Source organism: Oncorhynchus kisutch, unplaced genomic scaffold (assembly GCF_002021735.2).
Source record: "Oncorhynchus kisutch isolate 150728-3 unplaced genomic scaffold, Okis_V2 scaffold3306, whole genome shotgun sequence".
NCBI lineage: Eukaryota > Metazoa > Chordata > Actinopteri > Salmoniformes > Salmonidae > Oncorhynchus > Oncorhynchus kisutch.
The window spans coordinates 387,985-411,819 of NW_022265251.1; the positions used below are offsets into that span (position 1 = coordinate 387,985).

Genomic DNA, 23,835 nt, shown 5'->3' on the forward strand with positions numbered 1-23,835 from the left:
CCCTACATCAGGGCTTCTCAAACCACTTCCCTGGGACCCCCAGACCTTACACGATGTTGTTGTAGCCCTGTGTTGTGTCCCAAAGAGCCCTATTCCCTACATCAGGGCTTCTCAAACCACTTCCCTGGGACCCCCAGACCTTACACGATGTTGCTGTAGCCCTGTGTTGTGTCCCAAAGAGCCCTATTCCCTACATCAGGGCTTCTCAAACCACTTCCCTGGGACCCCCAGACCTTACACGATGTTGTTGTGTCCCAAAGAGCCCTATTCCCTACATCAGGGCTTCTCAAACCACTTCCCTGGGACCCCCAGACCTTACACAATGTTGTTGTGTCCCAACGAGCCCTATTCCCTACATCAGGGCTTCTCAAACCACTTCCCTGGGACCCCCAGACCTTACACGATGTTGTTGTAGCCCTGTGTTGTGTCCCAAAGAGCCCTATTCCCTACATCAGGGCTTCTCAAACCACTTCCCTGGGACCCCCAGACCTTACACGATGTTGCTGTAGCCCTGTGTTGTGTCCCAAAGAGCCCTATTCCCTACATCAGGGCTTCTCAAACCACTTCCCTGGGACCCCCAGACCTTACACAATGTTGTTGTAGCCCTGTGTTATGTCCCAAAGAGCCCTATTCCCTACATCAGGGCTTCTCAAACCACTTCCCTGGGACCCCCAGACCTTACACAATGTTGTTGTAGCCCTGTGTTGTGTCCCAAAGAGCCCTATTCCCTACATGAGGGCTTCTTAAACCACTTCCCTGGGACCCCCAGACCTTACACAATGTTGTTGTAGCCCTGTGTTGTGTCCCAAAGAGCCCTATTCCCTACATGAGGGCTTCTCAAACCACTTCCCTGGGACCCCCAGACCTTACACAATGTTGTTGTAGCCCTGAACTAGGTCACATGATTCAAGTAATCAAAGGGCTTGACGATTAGTTGACAAGTTGAATCAAGTGTGCTAGCCAATTATCATACTTGACTCAAGCAAAAGTGAAAGTCACCCAGTAAAATACTACTTGAGTAAATCTTAAAGTGTTTGGTTTTAAATATACGGAAGTATCAAAAGTAAATACATAAATAATTTTTCATTCCTGATATTAAGCAAACCAGACGGAACCATTTTCTGTTTGTTATTTATTTACGGACAGCCAGGGTCTCCAACGCTCAGACATAATTTAAAAACAAAGCATTTGTGTTTAGTGAGTCTGCCAGATCAGAGGCAGTAGAGATGACCAGGGATGTTCTCTGTTTAGTGAGTCTGCCAGATCAGAGGCAGTAGAGATGACCAGGGGATGTTCTCTGTTTAGTGAGTCTGCCAGATCAGAGGCAGTAGAGATGACCAGGGGATGTTCTCTGTTTAGTGAGTCTGCCAGATCAGAGGCAGTAGAGATGACCAGGGATGTTCTCTGTTTAGTGAGTCTGCCAGATCAGAGGCAGTAGAGATGACCAGGGATGTTCTCTGTTTAGTGAGTCTGCCAGATCAGAGGCAGTAGAGATGACCAGGGATGTTCTCTGTTTAGTGAGTCTGCCAGATCAGAGGCAGTAGAGATGACCAGGGGATGTTCTCTGTTTAGTGAGTCTGCCAGATCAGAGGCAGTAGAGATGACCAGGGGATGTTCTCTGTTTAGTGAGTCTGCCAGATCAGAGGCAGTAGAGATGACCAGGGATGTTCTCTGTTTAGTGAGTCTGCCAGATCAGAGGCAGTAGAGATGACCAGGGGATGTTATTTTGATAAGTGTGTTTAGTGAGTCTGCCAGATCAGAGGCAGTAGGGATGACCAGGGGATGTTCTCTGTTTAGTGAGTCTGCCAGATCAGAGGCAGTAGGGATGACCAGGGGATGTTATATTGATAAGTGTGTTTAGTGAGTCTGCCAGATCAGAGGCAGTAGAGATGACCAGGGGATGTTCTCTGTTTAGTGAGTCTGCCAGATCAGAGGCAGTAGAGATGACCAGGGATGTTCTCTGTTTAGTGAGTCTGCCAGATCAGAGGCAGTAGAGATGACCAGGGGATGTTCTCTGTTTAGTGAGTCTGCCAGATCAGAGGCAGTAGAGATGACCAGGGGATGTTATATTGATAAGTGCGTGAATTTGACCATTTTCCTCTCCTGCTAAAGCATTCAAAATGTAGCGAGTACTTTTGAGTGTCGGGGAAAATGTTGTGAGGAAAAAGTGCATTTATTTTCTTTAGGAACGTAGTGAAATAAAAGTCAAAGTTGTCATAAAATATAAATAGTAAAGTACAGATTCCTCCAAAAACGACTGAAGTAAAATGACTTTAGAGTGTTTTAGTTAAGTGGTTTCCACCCCTGGTGCTGTGGAATAGATGAAACCCATAGAACGACTGGGTGTCCCCAAGAGAGGATGGATACACACTGCCCTACATAGTGCACTACTTTTCACCAGAGCCCGATGGGTTTGCCTGGTCAGAGGTAGTGGTATAAGTAAAGAATTGGGTGCTATTTAGGACACATGTCCAGGTAAAGGGTCACACATCCAGGTGAAGGGTCACACATCCAGGTGAAGGGTCACACATCCAGGTGAAGGGTCACACATCCAGGTGAAGGGTATTTGACATTCAGGTGAAGGGTCACACATCCAGGTGAAGGGTCACACATCCAGGTGAAGGGTCACACATCCAGGTGAAGGGTCACACATTCAGGTGAAGGGTCACACATCCAGGGGAAGGGTCACACATCCGGATGAAGGGTCACACATTCAGGTGAAGGGTCACACATCCAGGTGAAGGGTCACACATTTAGGTGAAGGGTCACACATTCAGGTGAAGGGTCACACATTCAGGTGAAGGGTCACACATCCAGGTGAAGGGTCACACATCCAGGTGAAGGGTCACACATCCAGGTGAAGGGTCACACATCCAGGTGAAGGGTCACACAGCCAGGTGAAGGGTGGTTGACATTCAGGTGAGTGGTCTCTTGGTGATGTCCTGCTCTGTCAGGTAGTAGTTGAGGTATCCTCCCAGAGCGCTCACTGACACGCCTGTTATGTGACTGGAACAACCATCTGGAGGGAGGAGGGGGAGATAAAACAGTAAAACATTATTGAAACTGGGTTCTGTTTTTCTGAGTGTGTTTTTCTGGGCTGTTTCTGTGTGTGTGTGTGTGTGTGTGTGTGTGTGTGTGTGTGTGTGTGTGTGTGTGTGTGTGTGTGTGTGTGTGTGTGTGTGTGTGCGTGCGTGCGTACATGTGTGTGTGTGTGTGTGTGTGTGTGTGTGTGTGCGTGCGTACGTGTGTGTGTGTGTGTGTGTGTTTCTGTGCGTGCTGGTTCTCTCTGTGTGTGTCTGTATGTGTGCATTTTGGCCATGAATAACACCAGAGATATTCTTGACACACACCCTTCAACATTCTCTCTCTCCTCTTCACTCTTCTGTGGGGCTGTGTAAAACATCCCACTTCCTGATCCTGCAGCCTCAGAATGTGCTGCAGCCAATCAACTTTGAGAAAGTCAGAGAAACCAGCCAATCCACACAGCAGTACTGTTGAGAGGGAGGAAGATATAGAAAGTAAAATCATGGTCTCGTTTTAAACAAACTACAACTTATAAAGGTTTTGCATGTTATGTAAATGTTGCCACCCCTATTACTAGCCTGTTCAACCCCTCTTTATGTAAATGTTGCCACCCCTATTACTAGCCTGTTCAACCCCTCTTTATGTAAATGTTGCCACCCCTATTACTAGCCTGTTCAACCCCTCTTTATGTAAATGTTGCCACCCCTATTACTAGCCTGTTCAACCCCTCTTTATGTAAATGTTGCCACCCCTATTACTAGCCTGTTCAACCCCTCTTTATGTAAATGTTGCCACCCCTATTACTAGCCTGTTCAACCCCTCTTTATGTAAATGCCCCTATTACTAGCCTGTTCAACCCCTCTTTATGTAAATGTTGCCACCCCTATTACTAGCCTGTTCAACCCCTCTTTATGTAAATGTTGCCACCCCTATTACTAGCCTGTTCAACCCCTCTTTATGTAAATGTTGCCACCCCTATTACTAGCCTGTTCAACCCCTCTTTATGTAAATGTTGCCACCCCTATTACTAGCCTGTTCAACCCCTCTTTATGTAAATGTTGCCACCCCTATTACTAGCCTGTTCAACCCCTCTTTATGTAAATGTTGCCACCCCTATTACTAGCCTGTTCAACCCCTCTTTATGTAAATGTTGCCACCCCTATTACTAGCCTGTTCAACCCCTCTTTATGTAAATGTTGCCACCCCTATTACTAGCCTGTTCAACCCCTCTTTATGTAATGTTGCCACCCCTATTACTAGCCTGTTCAACCCCTCTTTATGTAAATGTTGCCACCCCTATTACTAGCCTGTTCAACCCCTCTTTATGTAAATGTTGCCACCCCTATTACTAGCCTGTTCAACCCCTCTTTATGTAAATGTTGCCACCCCTATTACTAGCCTGTTCAACCCCTCTTTATGTAAATGTTGCCACCCCTATTACTAGCCTGTTCAACCCCTCTTTATGTAAATGTTGCCACCCCTATTACTAGCCTGTTCAACCCCTCTTTATGTAAATGTTGCCACCCCTATTACTAGCCTGTTCAACCCCTCTTTATGTAAATGTTGCCACCCCTATTACTAGCCTGTTCAACCCCTCTTTATGTAAATGTTGCCACCCCTATTACTAGCCTGTTCAACCCCTCTTTATGTAAATGTTGCCACCCCTATTACTAGCCTGTTCAACCCCTCTTTATGTAAATGTTGCCACCCCTATTACTAGCCTGTTCAACCCCTCTTTATGTAAATGTTGCCACCCCTATTACTAGCCTGTTCAACCCCTCTTTATGTAAATGTTGCCACCCCTATTACTAGCCTGTTCAACCCCTCTTTATGTAAATGTTGCCACCCCTATTACTAGCCTGTTCAACCCCTCTTTATGTAAATGTTGCCACCCCTATTACTAGCCTGTTCAACCCCTCTTTATGTAAATGTTGCCACCCCTATTACTAGCCTGTTCAACCCCTCTTTATGTAAATGTTGCCACCCCTATTACTAGCCTGTTCAACCCCTCTTTATGTAAATGTTGCCACCCCTATTACTAGCCTGTTCAACCCCTCTTTATGTAAATGTTGCCACCCCTATTACTAGCCTGTTCAACCCCTCTTTATGTAAATGTTGCCACCCCTATTACTAGCCTGTTCAACCCCTCTTTATGTAAATGTTGCCACCCCTATTACTAGCCTGTTCAACCCCTCTTTATGTAAATGTTGCCACCCCTATTACTAGCCTGTTCAACCCCTCTTTATGTAAATGTTGCCACCCCTATTACTAGCCTGTTCAACCCCTCTTTATGTAAATGTTGCCACCCCTATTACTAGCCTGTTCAACCCCTCTTTATGTAAATGTTGCCACCCCTATTACTAGCCTGTTCAACCCCTCTTTATGTAAATGTTGCCACCCCTATTACTAGCCTGTTCAACCCCTCTTTATGTAAATGTTGCCACCCCTATTACTAGCCTGTTCAACCCCTCTTTATGTAAATGTTGCCACCCCTATTACTAGCCTGTTCAACCCCTCTTTATGTAAATGTTGCCACCCCTATTACTAGCCTGTTCAACCCCTCTTTATGTAAATGTCGCCACCCCTATTACTAGCCTGTTCAACCCCTCTTTATGTAAATGTCGCCACCCCTATTACTAGCCTGTTCAACCCCTCTTTATGTAAATGTCGCCACCCCTATTACTAGCCTGTTCAACCCCTCTTTATGTAAATGTCGCCACCCCTATTACTAGCCTGTTCAACCCCTCTTTATGTAAATGTTGCCACCCCTATTACTAGCCTGTTCAACCCCTCTTTATGTAAATGTTGCCACCCCCTATTACTAGCCTGTTCAACCCCTCTTTATGTAAATGTTGCCACCCCTATTACTAGCCTGTTCAACCCCTCTTTATGTAAATGTTGCCACCCCTATTACTAGCCTGTTCAACCCCTCTTTATGTAAATGTTGCCACCCCTATTACTAGCCTGTTCAACCCCTCTTTATGTAAATGTTGCCACCCCTATTACTAGCCTGTTCAACCCCTCTTTATGTAAATGTTGCCACCCCTATTACTAGCCTGTTCAACCCCTCTTTATGTAAATGTTGCCACCCCTATTACTAGCCTGTTCAACCCCTCTTTATGTAAATGTTGCCACCCCTATTACTAGCCTGTTCAACCCCTCTTTATGTAAATGTTGCCACCCCTATTACTAGCCTGTTCAACCCCTCTTTATGTAAATGTTGCCACCCCTATTACTAGCCTGTTCAACCCCTCTTTATGTAAATGTTGCCACCCCTATTACTAGCCTGTTCAACCCCTCTTTATGTAAATGTTGCCACCCCTATTACTAGCCTGTTCAACCCCTCTTTATGTAAATGTTGCCACCCCTATTACTAGCCTGTTCAACCCTCTTTATGTAAATGTTGCCACCCCTATTACTAGCCTGTTCAACCCCTCTTTATGTAAATGTTGCCACCCCTATTACTAGCCTGTTCAACCCCTCTTTATGTAAATGTTGCCACCCCTATTACTAGCCTGTTCAACCCCTCTTTATGTAAATGTTGCCACCCCTATTACTAGCCTGTTCAACCCCTCTTTATGTAAATGTTGCCACCCCTATTACTAGCCTGTTCAACCCCTCTTTATGTAAATGTTGCCACCCCTATTACTAGCCTGTTCAACCCCTCTTTATGTAAATGTTGCCACCCCTATTACTAGCCTGTTCAACCCCTCTTTATGTAAATGTTGCCACCCCTATTACTAGCCTGTTCAACCCCCTCTTTATGTAAATGTTGCCACCCCTATTACTAGCCTGTTCAACCCCTCTTTATGTAAATGTTGCCACCCCTATTACTAGCCTGTTCAACCCCTCTTTATGTAAATGTTGCCACCCCTATTACTAGCCTGTTCAACCCCTCTTTATGTAAATGTTGCCACCCCTATTACTAGCCTGTTCAACCCCTCTTTATGTAAATGTTGCCACCCCTATTACTAGCCTGTTCAACCCCTCTTTATGTAAATGTTGCCACCCCTATTACTAGCCTGTTCAACCCCTCTTTATGTAAATGTTGCCACCCCTATTACTAGCCTGTTCAACCCCTCTTTATGTAAATGTTGCCACCCTATTACTAGCCTGTTCAACCCCTCTTTATGTAAATGTTGCCACCCCTATTACTAGCCTGTTCAACCCCTCTTTATGTAAATGTTGCCACCCCTATTACTAGCCTGTTCAACCCCTCTTTATGTAAATGTTGCCACCCCTATTACTAGCCTGTTCAACCCCTCTTTATGTAAATGTTGCCACCCCTATTACTAGCCTGTTCAACCCCTCTTTATGTAAATGTTGCCACCCCTATTACTAGCCTGTTCAACCCCTCTTTATGTAAATGTTGCCACCCCTATTACTAGCCTGTTCAACCCCTCTTTATGTAAATGTTGCCACCCCTATTACTAGCCTGTTCAACCCCTCTTTATGTAAATGTTTGCCACCCCTATTACTAGCCTGTTCAACCCCTCTTTATGTAAATGTTGCCACCCCTATTACTAGCCTGTTCAACCCCTCTTTATGTAAATGTTGCCACCCCTATTACTAGCCTGTTCAACCCCTCTTTATGTAAATGTTGCCACCCTATTACTAGCCTGTTCAACCCCTCTTTATGTAAATGTTGCCACCCCTATTACTAGCCTGTTCAACCCCTCTTTATGTAAATGTTGCCACCCCTATTACTAGCCTGTTCAACCCTCTTTATGTAAATGTTGCCACCCCTATTACTAGCCTGTTCAACCCCTCTTTATGTAAATGTTGCCACCCCTATTACTAGCCTGTTCAACCCCTCTTTATGTAAATGTTGCCACCCCTATTACTAGCCTGTTCAACCCCTCTTTATGTAAATGTTGCCACCCCTATTACTAGCCTGTTCAACCCCTCTTTATGTAAATGTTGCCACCCCTATTACTAGCCTGTTCAACCCCTCTTTATGTAAATGTTGCCACCCCTATTACTAGCCTGTTCAACCCCTCTTTATGTAAATGTTGCCACCCCTATTACTAGCCTGTTCAACCCCTCTTTATGTAAATGTTGCCACCCCTATTACTAGCCTGTTCAACCCCTCTTTATGTAAATGTTGCCACCCCTATTACTAGCCTGTTCAACCCTCTTTATGTAAATGTTGCCACCCCTATTACTAGCCTGTTCAACCCCTCTTATGTAAATGTTGCCACCCCTATTACTAGCCTGTTCAACCCCTCTTTATGTAAATGTTGCCACCCCAGTTCTAGGACACTGTAAAGTCCATGGAAAATAAGAACACCTCCTCCCAGCTGCCCACTGCACTGAAGATAGGAAACACTGTCAACACTGATAAATCCACCATAATTGAGAATTTCAATAAGCATTTTGCTACGGCTGGCCATGCTTTCCACCTGGCTACTCCTACCCCGGTCAACAGCACTGCACCCCCCACAGCAACTCGCCCAAGCCTTCCCCATTTCTCCTTCTCCCAAATCCTTTCAGCTGATGTTCTGAAAGAGCTGCAAAATCTGGACCCCTACAAATCAGCCGGGCTAGACAATCTGGACCCTTTCTTTCTAAAATTATCTGCCGAAATTGTTTCCACCCCTATTACTAGCCTGTTCAACCTCTCTTTCGTGTCGTCTGAGATTCCCAAAGATTGGAAAGCAGCTGCGGTCATCCCCCTCTTCAAAGGGGGGAGGGACACTCTTGACCCAAACTGCTACAGACCTATATCTATCCTACCATGCCTTTCTAAGGTCTTCGAAAGCCAAGTCAACAAACAGATTACCGACCATTTCGAATCTCACCATACCTTCTCTGCTATGCAATCTGGTTTCAGAGCTGGTCATGGGTGCACCTCAGCCACGCTCAAGGTCCTAAACGATATCTTAACCGCCATCGATAAGAAACATTACTGTGCAGCCGTATTCATTGATCTGGCCAAGGCTTTCGACTCTGTCAATCACCCCATCCTCATCGGCAGACTCGACAGCCTTGGTTTCTCAAATGATTGCCTCGCCTGGTTCACCAACTACTTCTCTGATAGAGTTCAGTGTGTCAAATCGGAGGGTCTGCTGTCCGGACCTCTGGCAGTCTCTATGGGGGTGCCACAGGGTTCAATTCTTGGACCGACTCTCTTCTCTGTATACATCAATGATGTCGCTCTTGCTGCTGGTGAGTCCCTGATCCACCTCTACGCAGACGACACCATTCTGTATACTTCTGTCCCTCTTTGGACACTGTGTTAACAACCCTCCAGGCAAGCTTAAATGCCATACAACTCTCCTTCCGTGGCCTCCAATTGCTCTTAAATACAAGTAAAACTAAATGCATGCTCTTCAACCGATCGCTACCTGCACCTACCCACCTGTCCAACATCACAACTCTGGACGGCTCTGACTTAGAATACGTGGACAACTACAAATACTTAGGTGTCTGGTTAGACTGTAAACTCTCCTTCCAGACCCATATCAAACATCTCCAATCCAAAGTTAAATCTAGAATTGGCTTCCTATTTCGCAACAAAGCATCCTTCACTCATGCTGCCAAACATACCCTTGTAAAACAAACCATCCTACCAATGCTCGACTTTGGCGATGTCATTTACAAAATAGCCTCCAATACCCTACTCAACAAATTGGATGCAGTCTATCACAGTGCAATCCGTTTTGTCACCAAAGCCCCATATACTACCCACCATTGCGACCTGTACGCTCTCGTTGGCTGGCCCTCGCTTCATACTCGTCGCCAAACCCACTGGCTCCATGTCATCTACAAGACCCTGCTAGGTAAAGTCCCCCCTTATCTCAGCTCGCTGGTCACCATAGCATCTCCCACCTGTAGCACGCGCTACAGCAGGTATATCTCTCTAGTCACCCCCAAAACCAATTCTTTCTTTGGCCGCCTCTCCTTCCAGTTCTCTGCTGCCAATGACTGGAACGAACTACAAAAATCTCTGAAACTGGAAACACTTATCTCCCTCACTAGCTTTAAGCACCAACTGTCAGAGCAGCTCACAGATTACTGCACCTGTACATAGCCCACCTATAATTTAGCCCAAACAACTACCTCTTTCCCAACTGTATTTAATTTATGTATTTATTTTGCTCCTTTGCACCCCATTATTTTTATTTCTACTTTGCACATTCTTCCATTGCAAATCTACCATTCCAGTGTTTTACTTGCTATATTGTATTTACTTTGCCACCATGGCCTTTTTTGCCTTTACCTCCCTTCTCACCTCATTTGCTCACATTGTATATAGACTTGTTTATACTGTATTATTGACTGCATGTTTGTTTTACTCCATGTGTAACTCTGTGTCGTTGTATCTGTCGAACTGCTTTGCTTTATCTTGGCCAGGTCGCAATTGTAAATGAGAACTTGTTCTCAACTTGCCTACCTGGTTAAATAAAGGTGTTCTCAACTTGCCTACCTGGTTAAATAAAGGTGTTCTCAACTTGCCTACCTGGTTAAATAAAGGTGTTCTCAACTTGCCTACCTGGTTAAATAAAGGTGTTCTCAACTTGCCTACCTGGTTAAATAAAGGTGTTCTCAACTTGCCTACCTGGTTAAATAAAGGTGAAATAAAAAATAAATACAAATAGGATTTTGCCTTTGCCTAGCTCCATTCTGTTTCTTTTTAGCCTAAAAACTCCCTAATTCTTGCCCGATGACAAGCATACCCATATATATATATGATTCAGAGAGAGTGAAGGAGGGTTCAGTAAAAGTATGGTTCTGTGCTTCTGCAGAGGAGTCTTCCAGCATTGGAGGGAGGGAGGAATACGGTCTGGACTCAGAGGCATAGGCCAGTGGCAGGTGTAAGAGGAGGGGTTTGAGCTGGGGTGTGAATGAGGAGAGGGGTTATGGGTGCTCTCCCTCCTGCTCCACCCCTCCCCTCGACACCCTCCTCCCCCCTGCCTGTATATAGGGAATAGGGTGCCATAGATCTCTGGTCTAAAGTAGTGCACTATATAGGGAATAGGGTACCATAGATCTCTGGTCTAAAGTAGTGCACTATATAGGGAATTGGGTGCCATAGATCTCTGGTCTAAAGTAGTGCACTATATAGGGAATTGGGTGCCATAGATCTCTGGTCTAAAGTAGTGCTTTATATAGGGAATAAGGTCCCATTGGGCTCTGGTCAAAAGTAGTGCACTATATAGGGAATAGGGTGCCATAGATCTCTGGTCTAAAGTAGTGCTTTATATAGGGAATAAGGTCCCATTGGGCTCTGGTCAAAAGTAGTGCACTATATAGGGAATTGGGTGCCATAGATCTCTGGTCTAAAGTAGTGCACTATATAGGGAATTGGGTGCCATAGATCTCTGGTCTAGGAAATAAGGTCCCATTGGGCTCTGGTCAAAAGTAGTGCACTATATAGGGAATAAGGTGTAATTTGAGACTGACTGTTTTCGATGAAGATGTCCTGGGTCTCCCCGGTGAAGTTATTCTGTATGATGTCCATGTTTCCCTTCAGCATGTTGGAGCAGAATATCCCCTGGTACTGTCTCTCTGTTAGGTTAGCACGCGACGTACGCATGTCCCCCTTCAACATGGCAGAACAACCTCTCTGGAGGAGGAGGGCAGGGAGGGGGTTAGGGAGGGAGAGAGGGGTTTAGGAGGGACGGGGTTAGGGAGGAAGAGAGGGAGGGAGGGAGAGAGGGGGTTAGGAGGGACGGGGTTAGGGAGGGAGAGAGGGAGGCAGGGAAGGAGGAAGAGAGAGGGAGGGAGGAGGGAGGGGGTTAGGGAGGGAGGCAGGGAGGGAGGGGGTTAGGGAGGGAGAGAGGGAGGCAGGGAGGGAGGGAGAGGGGGAGGCAGGGAAGGAGGAAGAGAGAGGGAGGGAGGAGGGAGGGAGGGGGTTAGGGAGGGAGAGAGGGAGGCAGGGAGCGAGGGGGTTAGGGAGGGAGAGATGGAGGCAGGGAGGGGGTTAGGAGGGAGGGGGTTAGGGAGGGAGAGAGGGAGGCAGGGAGGGGGTTAGGAGGGAGGGGGTTGGGGAGGGAGAGAGGGAGGGAGGCAGGGAGGGAGGAAGAGAGAGGGAGGAGGGAGGGAGGGGGTTAGGGAGGGAGAGAGGGAGGCAAGGAAGGAGGAAGAGAGGGAGGGGGTTAGGAAGGGAGAGGGAGAGATCGGGAGGGAGCGATAGGGAGGGAGGGAAATTGGGGAAGACAGGAGTGGAGCACAGAAAGTTAGAGGTGTGTGTGTGTGTGTGTGTGTGTGTGTGTGTGTGTGTGTGTGTGTGTGTGTGTGTGTGTGTGTGTGTGTGTGTGTGTGTGTGTGTGTGTGTGTGTGTGCTTGTGTGTGTGTGCGTGCGTGCGTGTGTGCTTGTGTGTGTGTGTGTGTGTGTGTGTGTGTGTGTGTGTGTGTGTGTGTGTGCGTGCGTGTGTGCTTGTGCGTGCGTGCGTGTGTGCTTGTGTGTGTGTGTGTGTGTGTGTGTGTGTGTGTGTGTGTGTGTGTGTGTGTGTGTGTGTGTGTGTGTGTGTGTGTGTGTGTGTGTGTGTGTGTGTGCGTGCGTGTGTGCTTGTGCGTGCGTGCGTGTGTGCTTGTGTGTGTGTGTGTGTGTGTGTGTGTGTGTGTGTGTGCGTGTGTGCGTGCGTGCGTGCGTGCGTGCGTGTGTGTGTGTGTGTGTGTGTGTTCTCACATTGGCTCCCAGCATGAAGTAGAGCAGCTGGTGAGAGAGGGAGTAGTTAGGACATCCAAACCTCGTCATTGTGTCACGACATGACTTGGTCACGATGCAAGGAGTCCCGTTGTTCTTCCTGACAAACCATCACATATAACAAGCACACACACAGGCACGTACACAGACACACAGGCACATACACAGACACACAGGCACGTACACACACGCACAGGCACGTACACAGACACACAGGCACGTACACACATATACAGGCAGAAAAATGTATTAGCAACCTGGCCAACGGAAGCTGTAGGCCTTCTGGGTTTTATTACCCTCCTACTGCCACACTGAAATACATGAGATTTAGTGAGGCATCACCTTGTGCCGCTCAATAAGCGCGGTGTGTGCGTGTGTGTGTGTGCGTGCGTGTGTGTGTTTACCATGTTCCCAGTAGCAGGGTCATACACTTGTCGCTCTGCGTCTCATCGTAACACTCCATGGTTCGACCGGAGGAGTAGGCCAGAGAGGGATCTGTGGAGCTCCACTCATGAGGTACTGACCAGAAGGTCCAGCTCAACAGAGGCTCAAACTCTACAGGAGAGAGAAAGACAGAGAGAGAGAGAGAGACAGAGAGAGAGAGAGAGACAGAGACAGAGAGAGAGAGAGAGAGAAAGAGAGAGAGATGAGAGTGATGAGAGAGAGAGAGATAGACAGAGAGGAAGTCACAATCAGATGAGCTCCTGCATTTTTCAGCATTTTCTTTAAAAAAGATAGATTAGGAGTTAGATAAACTTAGATTTTTTGTCAGGAACACATACTGGATTCTACCCTCTACAACATAACCCCTACTTCAAATCAAAACTTAAAACCTACAACCTGATTTTGGACGGAATTACGGAATCACCTGGAAGGTTCACAACTACCAAGATTTGTTTCTCTATACAGCAAATTCTCTGGAAAACAACAGAAACCTGAAAACACCATCCAACCTGGAACTGAGTGAGTAATGCTTAGTCTGAAACTATATTTTTTTTTTTCCAAAAGCCAAGAAGAAAAATACACAACATTACCTTATAAGGATTTCTAACTCTAATTCTAACATAATTCTGCCAAGCTTGATACAGCTTCAAATAGCACTGACGTGTCAAGTGAGAGGTGTCAAAGCTCATTAGCCCAACAATGGCAGGAGAGTCACACAGTCTACCCCAACCAAGTGGAGAGGCCTTAGAAGCTCCCTCCCGCTGTTCAGAGGTAATTAAAATACAGTACCCTGTACATGTAAAGAACGAGAAGGCAAGAAAAGATTACAAAATGAAGCTCCTTATGGAAAATCAAGAGACACTTTTTGCTGACTATTACAAAAATGGGAACATCAGCAACCTTATCTTCCACACAAACCATCCCCTGGCATGGCACAGTGCTATATTAGCACACTACCCCTCTGTTACGAGAGGGGGGATTAACGAGGGGTGGAAACTCAGAATACTTGACAACGAGGACTCTGAGTTAAGTAATATAAATATCTATAAGTCCGGAACAGTGATGGTACAGCGTAACCACAAACAGTTTCAGCTGGACTTTCACCTAATCAAAGAATTAGCTCAGCAGGAGAAACTCTCCCTTGATAAAGATACCCCCACCCCGAGAGGATCAGACCAGACCTCTTCATTATGTAACCCCACAGATGAGCAACCCCCAGCGGAGGGTCAACCTCCCAGCACAGATTACCACTCCCTCATTGAAATGAAGGACAAATTCACCCAGCTGGAGATAAGGCAGGTGGAGCTGGAACAGCAGGTGATTACACTTCAGTCAGCACAGACCCAGACAACAGTCCAGCACAACAACAGCCCCTTAACCAGACCCGGAGAGCTGGAGGTGGACAGAGACATATCTGCACTTTGGACAGTGGTGAGACAAATACAACAGGAGAAAGAGGAGCAGAACAGAGCACTAGAGGAGAGTATCAGACTGCTGGTGGAGGAGAGGTTGAGGGGGATGGAGGAGAGGGTGAGGGGGATGGAGGAGAAGTTGAGGGGGACGGCGTGTGACAGAGAACAACCCACTAGAGAGGTGGCCACCCCCACAGAGAAGCCAGCAGAACAGCCCACCTCAGCACCCAACAAAAGTCTCGACACCACAGCAGAACAGTCCACACCAGACCCTGACCATAGAGTCGACATCACAGCAGAACAGTCCACACCAGACCCTGACCATAGAGTCGACATCACAGCACAACAGACAAATGAAGAACCCCAAGCCCAGAGGCTCTCACCCCCTCTGAGCACCCCCCCTGTCAGCCACCCTGATAGCCCTTCTGTCAACCCCCCCACACCCACTGAGGACAAACACAAGACACAGATTGTACTACTTATGGACTCAAATGGGAAATATATAGAAGAAAAAATACTTTTCCCCAAACACAGTGTGTCTAAACTCTGGTGTCCAAACACCCAGCGTGCCCTAGACCTTCTGTCTGAGGCCAAACTAGGCTCACCCAGCCACATAATAATACACACAGGCACAAACGACCTGAGAGCACAGCAGGAAAGAGTGGCCACAGCACTGAAGGGAGTGATTGAAAAGGCTTCTTCTACTTTCCCCAACGCACAAGTGGTTATCTCCACCCTGCTACCACGAAAAGACTTCCACCCCGCCACAATACAGCGGGTAAATGCAAGTATTTCCCGTGACTGTGCCTCAAAACCAAACGTTTTCCTGGCCCACCACTCCACCCTGGACTTGAACAGCCTCTATGACCAGGTCCACCTCTACAAGGCAGCAGTGCCCACCTTTGCCCGGACTCTAAAGGACATCGCTCTCAAACGTATCCCCAACACTCCACACAGGAGCAACAGATCAATAGACACCCCACCCAGACCAGCGAGACACCCTCCCAGATCTGCAGGACCTCCCCCTGGACCTACACATAGAGGACCCACGCCAAGAGGAATTACATCCAGACCACAGTACACCCAGACACATCCACACCCCCACCCCAACCAATCAACACCCCCCCACGTCAACCATGCCCACACTCCATTTAGGCCCCCTCAGATCAGACCTATGCCACTCCTGCCCACCCCATGCACCCCACCCCCGCAAAGAGGGCCTCAACATGGAAGCCACACATACGCCCAGGTAGTGAGCGGGCAAACAGTCCCAACCCCCACTCTCACACTCGCCCAAGCCAATGGCATGTACCAGATGCTCAGCAGGCTTTGCTCACACTTACTGGCCTGAGGCTAAACCACGACCAACAACATTGGACACTCTATGGAACAAAAAGCCTTCACAATATTATCCTGGAATATCCAAGGCCTGAGGTCATCTGCCTTTGGCCTAAAGAGCAGAAACCCGGACTTCACCAAAGAAATCGGTAATACAGACATTGTCATCCTGCAAGAAACCTGGTATAGAGGAGATGGACCCACTGGTTGCCCTCTAGGTTACAGAGAGCTGGTAGTCCCATCCACCAAACTACCAGGTGTGAAACAGGGAAGGGACTCAGGGGGTATGCTAATTTGGTATAGAGCAGACCTAACTCACTCCATTAAATTAATCAAAACAGGAACATTCTACATTTGGCTAGAAATTCAAAAAGAAATTATCCTAACAGTGAAAAATGTCCTCCTGTGTGCTACCTATATCCCCCCACTAGAATCCCCATATTTTAATGAAGACAGCTTCTCCATCCTGGAGGGGGAAATCAATCATTTCCAGGCCCAGGGACATGTACTAGTCTGTGGTGACCTAAATGCCAGAACCGGACAAGAACCTGACACCCTCAGCACACAGGGGGACAAACACCTGCCTGGAGGTGACAGCATTCCCTCCCCCATATGCCCCCCTAGGCACAACTATGACAACATAACCAACAAAAACGGGTCACAACTCCTGCAGCTCTGTCGCACGCTGGGTATGTACATAGTCAACGGTAGGCTTCGAGGGGACTCCTATGGTAGGTACACCTATAGCTCATCTCTTGGCAGTAGTACTGTAGACTACTTTATCACTGACCTCAACCCAGAGTCTCTCAGAGCGTTCACAGTCAGCCCACTGACACCCCTATCAGACCACAGCAAAATCACAGTCTACTTAAACAGAGCAATACTCAATCATGAGGCATCAAAGCCAAAGGAACTGAGTAACATTAAGAAATGCTATAGATGGAAGGAATGCAGTTTGGAAACCTACCAAAAAACAATTAGGCAACAACAAATTCAATCCCTCTTAGACAATTTCCTGGGTAAAACGTTCCACTGTAATAGTGAAGGTGTAAACTTGGCAGTAGAAAATCTTAACAGTATATTTGACCTCTCAGCTTCCCTATCAAATCTAAAAATCTCAAATAGAAAACCGAAGAAAATTAACAATAATGACAAATGGTTTGATGAAGAATGCAAAAATCTAAGAAAGAAATTGAGAAACCTGTCCAACCAAAAACATAGAGACCCGGAAAACCTGAGTCTACGCCTTCACTATGGTGAATCACTAAAACAATACAGAAATACACTACGGAAAAAGAAGGAACAGCATGTCAGAAATCAGCTCAATGCAATTGAAGAATCCATAGACTCTAACCACTTCTGGGAAAATTGGAAAACACTAAACAAACAACAACACGAAGAATTATCTATCCAAAATGGAGATGTATGGGTAAACCACTTCTCCAATCTTTTTGGCTCTATAACAAAGAATAAAGAGCAAAAACATATACATGATCAAACACAGATCTTAGAATCAACTATTAAAGACTACCAGAACCCACTGGATTCTCCAATTACATTGAAAGAGTTACAGGACAAAATAAAAACCCTCCAACCCAAAAAGGCCTGTGGTGTTGATGGTATCCTCAATGAAATGATCAAATATACAGACAACAAATTCCAATTGGCTATACTAAAACTCTTTAACATCATACTTAGCTCTGGCATCTTCCCCAATATTTGGAACCAAGGACTGATCACCCCAATCCACAAAAGTGGAGACAAATTTGACCCCAATAACTACCGTGGAATATGTGTCAACAGTAACCTTGGGAAAATCCTCTGCATTATTATTAACAGCAGACTCGTACATTTCCTCAATGAAAACAATGTACTGAGCAAATGTCAAATTGGCTTTTTACCAAATTACCGTACAACAGACCATGTATTCACCCTGCACACCCTAATTGACAATCAAACAAACCAAAACAAAGGCAAAGTCTTCTCATGCTTTGTTGATTTCAAAAAAGCCTTCGACTCAATCTGGCATGAGGGTCTGCTATACAAACTGATGGAAAGTGGTGTTGGGGGTAAAACATACGACATTATAAAATCCATGTACACAAACAACAAGTGTGCGGTTAAAATTGGCAAAAAACACACACATTTCTTCACACAGGGTCGTGGGGTTAGACAGGGATGCAGCTTAAGCCCCACCCTCTTCAACATATATATCAACGAATTGGCGAGGGCACTAGAAAAGTCTGCAGCACCCGGCCTCCCCCTGCTAGAATCCGAAGTCAAATGTCTGCTGTTTGCTGATGATCTGGTGCTTCTGTCACCAACCAAGGAGGGCCTACAGCAGCACCTAGATCTTATGCACAGATTCTGTCAGACCTGGGCCCTGACAGTAAATCTCAGTAAGACCAAAATAATGGTGTTCCAAAAAAGGTCCAGTCACCAGGACCACAAATACAAATTCCATCTAGACACTGTTGCCCTAGAGCACACAAAAAACTATACATACCTTGGCCTAAACATCAGCACCACAGGTAACTTCCACAAAGCTGTGAACGATCTGAGAGACAAGGCAAGAAGGGCATTCTATGCCATCAAAAGAAACATAAATTTCAACATACCAATTAGGATCTGGCTAAAAATACTTGAATCAGTCATAGAGCCCATTGCCCTTTATGGTTGTGAGGTCTGGGGTCCGCTCACCAACCAAGACTTCACAAAATGGGACAAACACCAAATTGAGACTCTGCACGCAGAATTCTGCAAAAATATCCTCCGTGTACAACGTAGAACACCAAATAATGCATGCAGAGCAGAATTAGGCCGATACCCACTAATTATCAAAATCCAGAAAAGAGCTGTTAAATTCTACAACCACCTAAAAGGAAGCGATTCACAAACCTTCCATAACAAAGCCATCACCTACAGAGAGATGAACCTGGAGAAGAGTCCCCTAAGCAAGCTGGTCCTGGGGCTCTGTTCACAAACACAAACACACACTACAGAGCCCCAGGACAGCAGCACAATTAGACCCAACCAAATCATGAGAAAACAAAAAGATAACTACTTAACACATTGGAAAGAATTAACAAAAAAACAGAGCAAACTAGAATGCTATTTGGCCCTACACAGAGAGTACACAGCGGCAGAATACCTGACCACTGTGACTGACCCAAAACTAAGGAAAGCCTTGACTATGTACAGACTCAGTGAGCATAGCCTTGCTATTGAGAAAGGCCGCCGTAGGCAGACTTGGCTCTCAAGAGAAGACAGGCTATGTGCTCACTGCCCACAAAATGAGGTGGAAACTGAGCTGCACTTCCTAACCTCCTGCCCAATGTATGACCATATTAGAGAGACATATTTCCCTCAGATTACACAGATCCACAAAGAATTTGAAAACAAATCCAATTTTGAAAAACTCCCATATCTACTGGGTGAAATTCCACAGTGTGCCATCACAGCAGCAAGATTTGTGACCTGTTGCCACGAGAAAAGGGCAACCAGTGAAGAACAAACACCATTGTAAATACAACCCATATTTATGCTTATTTATTTTATCTTGTGTCCTTTAGCCATTTGTACATTGTTAGAACACTGTATATATATATAATATGACATTTGTAATGTCTTTACTGTTTTGAAACTTCTGTATGTGTAATGTTTACTGTTCATTTTTGTTGTTTTTCACTTTATATATTCACTTTGTATGTTGTCTACCTCACTTGCTTTGGCAATGTTAACACATGTTTCCCATGCCAATAAAGCCCTTGAATTGAATTGAATTGAGAGATGAGAGGGAAAGAGAGAGAGAGAGAAAGAGAGAGAGATGAGAGTGATGAGAGAGAGAGATGAGAGGGAAAGAGAGAGAGAGAGAAAGAGAGAGAGAGCATGAGAGAGGAAGAGAGAGGGATGAGAGAGAGGGGGAGAGAGAGAGAGAGAGAGAGGGAGGGAAAGAGAGAGAGGGGGAGAGAGAGCGAGAGAGAGGGATGAGAGAGAGAGAGAGAGAGAGAGAGAGAGAGGGGGATGATAGAGAGAAAGAGAGAGAGCATGAGAGAGGGAAAGGTAGAGATAGAGAGAGAGAGAGAGGGAGGGAAAGAGAGAGACAGAGAGACAGAGAGAGAGGTGTAGTAGTATTTACCTCTGTAGTATTTGGGGTCAGTCTTCTCCAGCTCGGTGACAGCCTTAGCCAGGCTCTGGTCCAACCTCTTGACCAGGGTTACCGTAGCGGTGCGCTGAGACCAGCTCAGAGGGTCAGTGTGGGGCCACGTCCTCACTGCTTCCTTCAACTCCGCTGGGGCCCGGAGAACAAGGACATGGAAAGAGATGTTTTCAAAAGACATCTGTAATTATTAAGTGACTGAAGTCATCTTTGGCTCTCCTATCTACAATGTTGACACACCCACAAAAACACAATAACACACTTTGATCAACCATAAAGGTTTCTATTTCATATCGACAAAAATAATCACATCACATACTGTTTTCTTTCAAATCAACATGACACTGATGCCACATAGCCAATCAGACAGCCTGAAGAACTGTGCCTTGTTATGCGGGACACCGCAATAGCGGGAACGGGAAGCATTTGGTGCATGCTGACTTGCTGAGCCAGCAATAGTCTAACAAAACAACCACATAAATAGACTACAATTTAATGTCCAGACATGTATCAAAATAATCCACGTTTCCTGGACATACAGTATATTTACTCGGATATTTGGGTAGTCTATGTGCGCACTTGTATTCCGTTGGACCTGACGAAGATCCTTGTGGATCGAAACGTCCTCATTAAAGGTGCTAATTAGGAGAATATATGATACACAGTATCAGATACAGTGTATGCTACAGTGTGCAGACCTTACTGTTACCCCCCCCCCCCACCCCCACCCCCCATATAGAATGACACAAACGGCAGTGATAATAATGACGCTAGTATACTACTCACCCTGCAGGATGATGTACCCGACCACTCCGTCTAGGTTGATGTTACGGTGCTCTTGCTCCAGGAACGATGCGCTTTTGGCGAGGCTGGCTAGAATCACATCAATGACCTCCTCCTGCGCCGCATTGGTGGCGGAGAAAACAAGGGCAAAAAACACCTCTACTACAAACCTAGCCATGTTCTGATATAGGCTACTAAAAGTCAAGAAATAGCCGCCCTAGGCTAAACCCCAAACGGTTGACGCAGCGCATATACCTGATTTGCAAGAGTGATTTGCAAGGGTGATGTGCTTGTTTGGCGAAAACAAGCTGTCACGTGGCTCGATCGATTGAGAAGCTGGGAATTCAGTTTTATTAAATTAGGCTAATACAATGTGTGCTAGTTGCATTTCGTCCAAATCGAAATGGTTTCTTCAAGGAATTTGATTCAATGCTTTGTAACTTCCTGGAGTAGGCAGAGCACATTCTAATCTGCCTGTGATGGAATTGGAAAATCTAAAGTTATTATTGAGGGGGTACAGAAAGTGTAAGAGGGGTGGGGGGTGGGGGGGGGGGCGTGGAGAGAGTGAGAGAGGGTGTCAAGGCGTGTTTAATTATATTAATGTTTCTATAAATGTCATACATTTGATGACAGAGATGGGGGGTGCAGGCATTCATAGTGTAAACCAAGACAGTTATGTTGTCCAATGTATAGCCTTGCCTACACCGAAAACCAGATAAGGGAAATGAATAGATCATGTCTGTGGTTTATGGCTACATGTAGTTACAGTCATATAGTTACATAGTACCTGTAGTTTAATAGAATCTCTGTAGTTACAGTCATATAGTTACATAGTACCTGTAGTTACAGTCATATAGTTACATAGTACCTGTAGTTACAGTCATATAGTTACATAGTACCGGTAGTTTAATAGAATCTCTATAGTACCTGTAGTTTAATAGAGTCTCTGTAGTTACAGTCATATAGTTACATAGTACCTGTAGTTTAATAGAATCTCTGTAGTTACAGTCATATAGTTACATAGTACCTGTAGTTTAATAGAATCTCTATAGTTACAGTCATATAGTTACATAGTACCGGGAGTTTAATAGAATCTCTATAGTACCTGTAGTTTAATAGAATCTCTGTAGTTACAGTCATATAGTTACATAGTACCTGTAGTTACAGTCATATAGTTACATAGTACCTGTAGTTTAATAGAATCTCTATAGTACCTGTAGTTTAATAGAGTCTCTGTAGTTACAGTCATATAGTTACATAGTACCGGTAGTTTAATAGAATCTCTGTAGTTACAGTCATATAGTTACATAGTACCTGTAGTTTAATAGAATCTCTATAGTTACAGTCATATAGTTACATAGTACCGGGAGTTTAATAGAATCTCTATAGTACCTGTAGTTTAATAGAATCTCTGTAGTTACAGTCATATAGTTACATAGTACCTGTAGTTACAGTCATATAGTTACATAGTACCAGTATTTTAATAGAATCTCTGTAGTTACAGTCATATAGTTACATAGTACCTGTAGTTTAATAGAATCTCTGTAGTTACAGTCATATAGTTACATAGTACCTGTAGTTTAATAGAATCTCTGTAGTTACAGTCATATAGTTACATAGTACCTGTAGTTACAGTCATATGGTTACATAGTACCGGTAGTTTAATAGAGTCTCTGTAGTTACAGTCATATAGTTACATAGTACCTGTAGTTACAGTCATATAGTTATATAGTACCTGTAGTTTAATATCATCTCTATAGTTACAGTCATATAGTTACATAGTACCTGTAGTCTGTAGTTACAGTCATATAGTTACATAGTACCTGTAGTTTAATAGAATCTCTGTAGTTACAGTCATATAGTTACATAGTACCTGTAGTTTAATAGAATCTCTGTAGTTACAGTCATAGTACCTGTAGTTTAATAGAATCTCTGTAGTTACAGTCATAGTACCTGTAGTTTAATAGAGTCTCTGTAGTTACAGTCATATAGTTACATAGTACCGGTAGTTTTATAGAATCTCTGTAGTTACAGTCATAGTACCTGTAGTTTAATAGAATCTCTATAGTTACAGTCATATAGTTACATAGTACCTGTAGTTTAATAGAGTCTCTGTAGTTATAGTCATATAGTTACATAGTACCTGTAGTTACAGTCATATAGTTACATAGTACCTGTAGTTTAATATAATCTCTGTAGTACCTGTAGTTTAATAGAGTCTCTATAGTTACAGTCATATAGTTACATAGTACCTGTAGTTTAATAGAATCTCTATAGTACCTGTAGTTTAATAGAGTCTCTGTAGTTACAGTCATATAGTTACATAGTACCTGTAGTTACAGTCATATAGTTACATAGTACCTGTAGTTTAATAGAGTCTCTGTAGTTACAGTCATATAGTTACATAGTACCTGTAGTTTAATAGAGTCTCTGTAGTTACAGTCATATAGTTACATAGTACCTGTAGTTTAATAGAGTCTCTGTAGTACCTGTAGTTTAATAGAGTCTCTGTAGTTACAGTCATATAGTTACATAGTACCTGTAGTTACAGTCATATAGTTACATAGTACCTGTAGTTTAATAGAGTCTCTGTAGTTACAATCATATAGTTACATAGTACCGGTAGTTTAATAGAATCTCTGTAGTACCTGTAGTTTAATAGAGTCTCTGTAGTTACAGTCATATAGTTACATAGTACCTGTAGTTTAATATAATCTCTATAGTTACAGTCATATAGTTACATAGTACCTGTAGTCTGTAGTTACAGTCATATAGTTACATAGTACCTGTAGTTTAATAGAATCTCTATAGTACCTGTAGTTTAATAGAGTCTCTATAGTACCTGTAGTTTAATAGAATCTCTGTAGTTACAGTAATTAATCATCACTGGTCGGCTACACTTTTAGAAAAAAGGTATTCAAACAGGTTATTCGACTGTCCCCATTTTGGGTTCCATGTACAACCCTCTTGGGAAACGTCAATATGTACACATGGTTGCTCTTTGCATTTAACTATAGAATTTT

General features: G+C 44.7%; 1 protein-coding gene across 1 annotated transcript; it reads right to left on the minus strand.

Moving 5' to 3' along the window:
* Window positions 1–1,115: 1,115 nt before the first annotated feature.
* On the minus strand, window positions 1,116–21,250 carry LOC116371485 (UPF0764 protein C16orf89 homolog). The gene is made up of 7 exons (XM_031820386.1): window positions 20,816–21,250; window positions 20,009–20,161; window positions 13,081–13,231; window positions 12,659–12,776; window positions 11,431–11,593; window positions 3,351–3,491; window positions 1,116–3,019 (listed from the first exon to the last, which is right to left on the minus strand). The coding sequence occupies exons 1-7, from the start codon at window positions 20,988–20,990 to the stop codon at window positions 2,916–2,918; spliced, it is 1,005 nt and encodes a 334-aa protein (XP_031676246.1). The 5' UTR covers window positions 20,991–21,250; the 3' UTR covers window positions 1,116–2,915.
* Between the last annotated feature and the right edge of the window lie 2,585 nt (window positions 21,251–23,835).